The 2,051-nt window shown below is 37.9% G+C and overlaps 1 protein-coding gene across 1 annotated transcript; it reads left to right on the top strand.

Annotated features, from left to right (window-relative positions):
- Positions 1 to 1,192: 1,192 nt before the first annotated feature.
- Positions 1,193 to 1,681, top strand: LOC122668470 (putative B3 domain-containing protein At1g78640). Its single transcript, XM_043865031.1, has one exon. The coding sequence runs from the start codon at positions 1,193 to 1,195 to the stop codon at positions 1,679 to 1,681; it is 489 nt and encodes a 162-aa protein (XP_043720966.1).
- The last annotated feature ends 370 nt before the right edge of the window (positions 1,682 to 2,051 follow it).

Raw genomic sequence — 2,051 nt, forward strand, 5'->3', positions numbered from 1 at the left:
TTCAATCCATATTTGTATCCGTTTAGGGACATCTGTATTTATTTAGAGATATCAAAAAAAAAATCTGAATACTCCAATAAAAATCCGTATAAAAAAAAATCTGAAACTTAATAATAAAAAATTAAGTAAATAATGATCTTGAAGGTTTTTGAAGATTCAACAGGCTCTAGGATATAAGGAAAAGAGAATCATGATTTAAGAGATATGGATTGAGAGTGAATGGTATCCACTAGGGGGAGGAAGGTCCGGGTTACACAAGGCAGAGATGTTGGATTAAATGGAGTACCCTTTGTCGCACAAAATGTAATGGTGGCATTGGTTTCCGTACGTCACTTTGAAAGTTTTAATTAATCTTTCCCATCTTGCAAAATAAGGGGGTGTTTGCTTGGGCAAAGGAAATCATTCTTAAGCACTAGGTGCTTCAAGGGGAAGTATTTCCTTAATACCTCCTTTCTTTCCTTGAAGCTAAAAGACATTATAGGCTAGGGGTTCATGCACGGAGTTCTTAATTAAAGCCCATTGAAAGGATAATAAGATGATGTCCTTTTAACTCTCCCAGTGGTGGCATCGTTCAACAGCTCCTACTTTTCTCTTGATCTAGAATGGATCATCTGCACGTATCAACAGGTGAACGTACATCTCAGAGCAAATCACATTTTAATTTTATTTTCATAAAAACCCCTCCTTCCCTTGTAAATGACAAAAATAGAACAGTTGATTGGCTCCCACATGTACATTCACCTGTTGATACGTGAATTTTTATCGTCTCAATTACACTGCCCGTACTTGACCATCAAGTACATCTAATAGAGGGAGGTGGACCCCACGGCGGGTAGTGTGTTCGGGCAGGAGATAGGATAGTCATTTCTACCTCCTCTGTTAGATGTACTTGAGTCAAGTATGAACAGTGTAATTGAGAAGATAAGATCCGGTTGATACGTGCAGAAGAACCGAACTCAATTCTGCATGGGTTTCTCATCTAAAAGACACAACCGTACGTCCGAGATTTCCAAAGAAGAGTCACGAGTCCCAAGTCTTAATTAAAACTAACTTACGTTGCTGTCTCTTCCAAAATCAAAGTCGCGACTTTTCAAAAACCTATAAATACTGACTCACTGCTTACCACCATTCCCTGCCTCCCCAAGTTGCGAATTATCAAATTAATGAAACACAAGAAAGATATATATATATAATGAGCAGCAGGCCAAGGCCAACCTTTTTCTACAACTTCTTTGAACCAGAGGAACCACCTGAAGTATACTACTTGAGAGTGGAGCAAGGTGGTCTGGAAACCAGAGATCTGATTGGAGAATGGCCGGTTAAAAAGATTCTGACTTCAAGAGACATAAACTATAGTCAAATTGTACTGCCCAGGGATCAAATTGAAAACTCTATACTTCCAAAATTAAATCCCGAAGAGCAGAACATGATTAACCGTGGCCAACAGTTGCCGATTACGGTAAGAGACCTCGAAACCTTAACGGAGCATGAGTTGAAGTTGTGGGAAAATGGTTCTTCCTATGTTCTTACTTCTGGGTGGAGTCCTTCTTTTGTGAGGCGTAGAGCACTGGAGATTGGTGAAGAAATAGGACTTTGTTGGGACGAGAGACTCCGGGTGCTTCGTTTTTCTGTGATTAATCGTCCACCTCCTCCTCCTTCTCCTTCTCCAGGTCGTTCATAAGTGTTAAGTTCGGACTTAATTGGGGTGGTCATGCAAAAATGGATATTTTAATGAGTGGTGGACCAGGTTTTACTTTTAATTTTTTATATATATAAATTGTATGCCCATATTTGAAATATCCATAGTGTTGCTACTTAAATAAATAAATTGGTTATTTTTTCGTATCAAAATTTTTTTTATATGAAATCTCGAAGTAAACCTAATATATAAGGCATGTGATAGAGAGGATCATCGATCAGATTCTAAAGGCCCCCCCCCAAAAAAAAAAAGAAAAAAAAAAAGAAGAGAAAATTTGGGTTTCAATATACGTTCCACCCATAATCTATTTCGATAAATGCATATCATACAAAGCGGTTTGTCTATTCTATAT

This window comes from Telopea speciosissima, chromosome 7, assembly GCF_018873765.1.
Source record: "Telopea speciosissima isolate NSW1024214 ecotype Mountain lineage chromosome 7, Tspe_v1, whole genome shotgun sequence".
Taxonomy (NCBI): Eukaryota; Viridiplantae; Streptophyta; class Magnoliopsida; order Proteales; family Proteaceae; genus Telopea; species Telopea speciosissima.

Bases quoted from the DNA above. Each gene is read 5' to 3' on its own strand.
- LOC122668470 (XM_043865031.1), top strand. From the start codon at position 1,193: ATGAGCAGCAGGCCAAGGCCAACCTTTTTCTACAACTTCTTTGAACCA.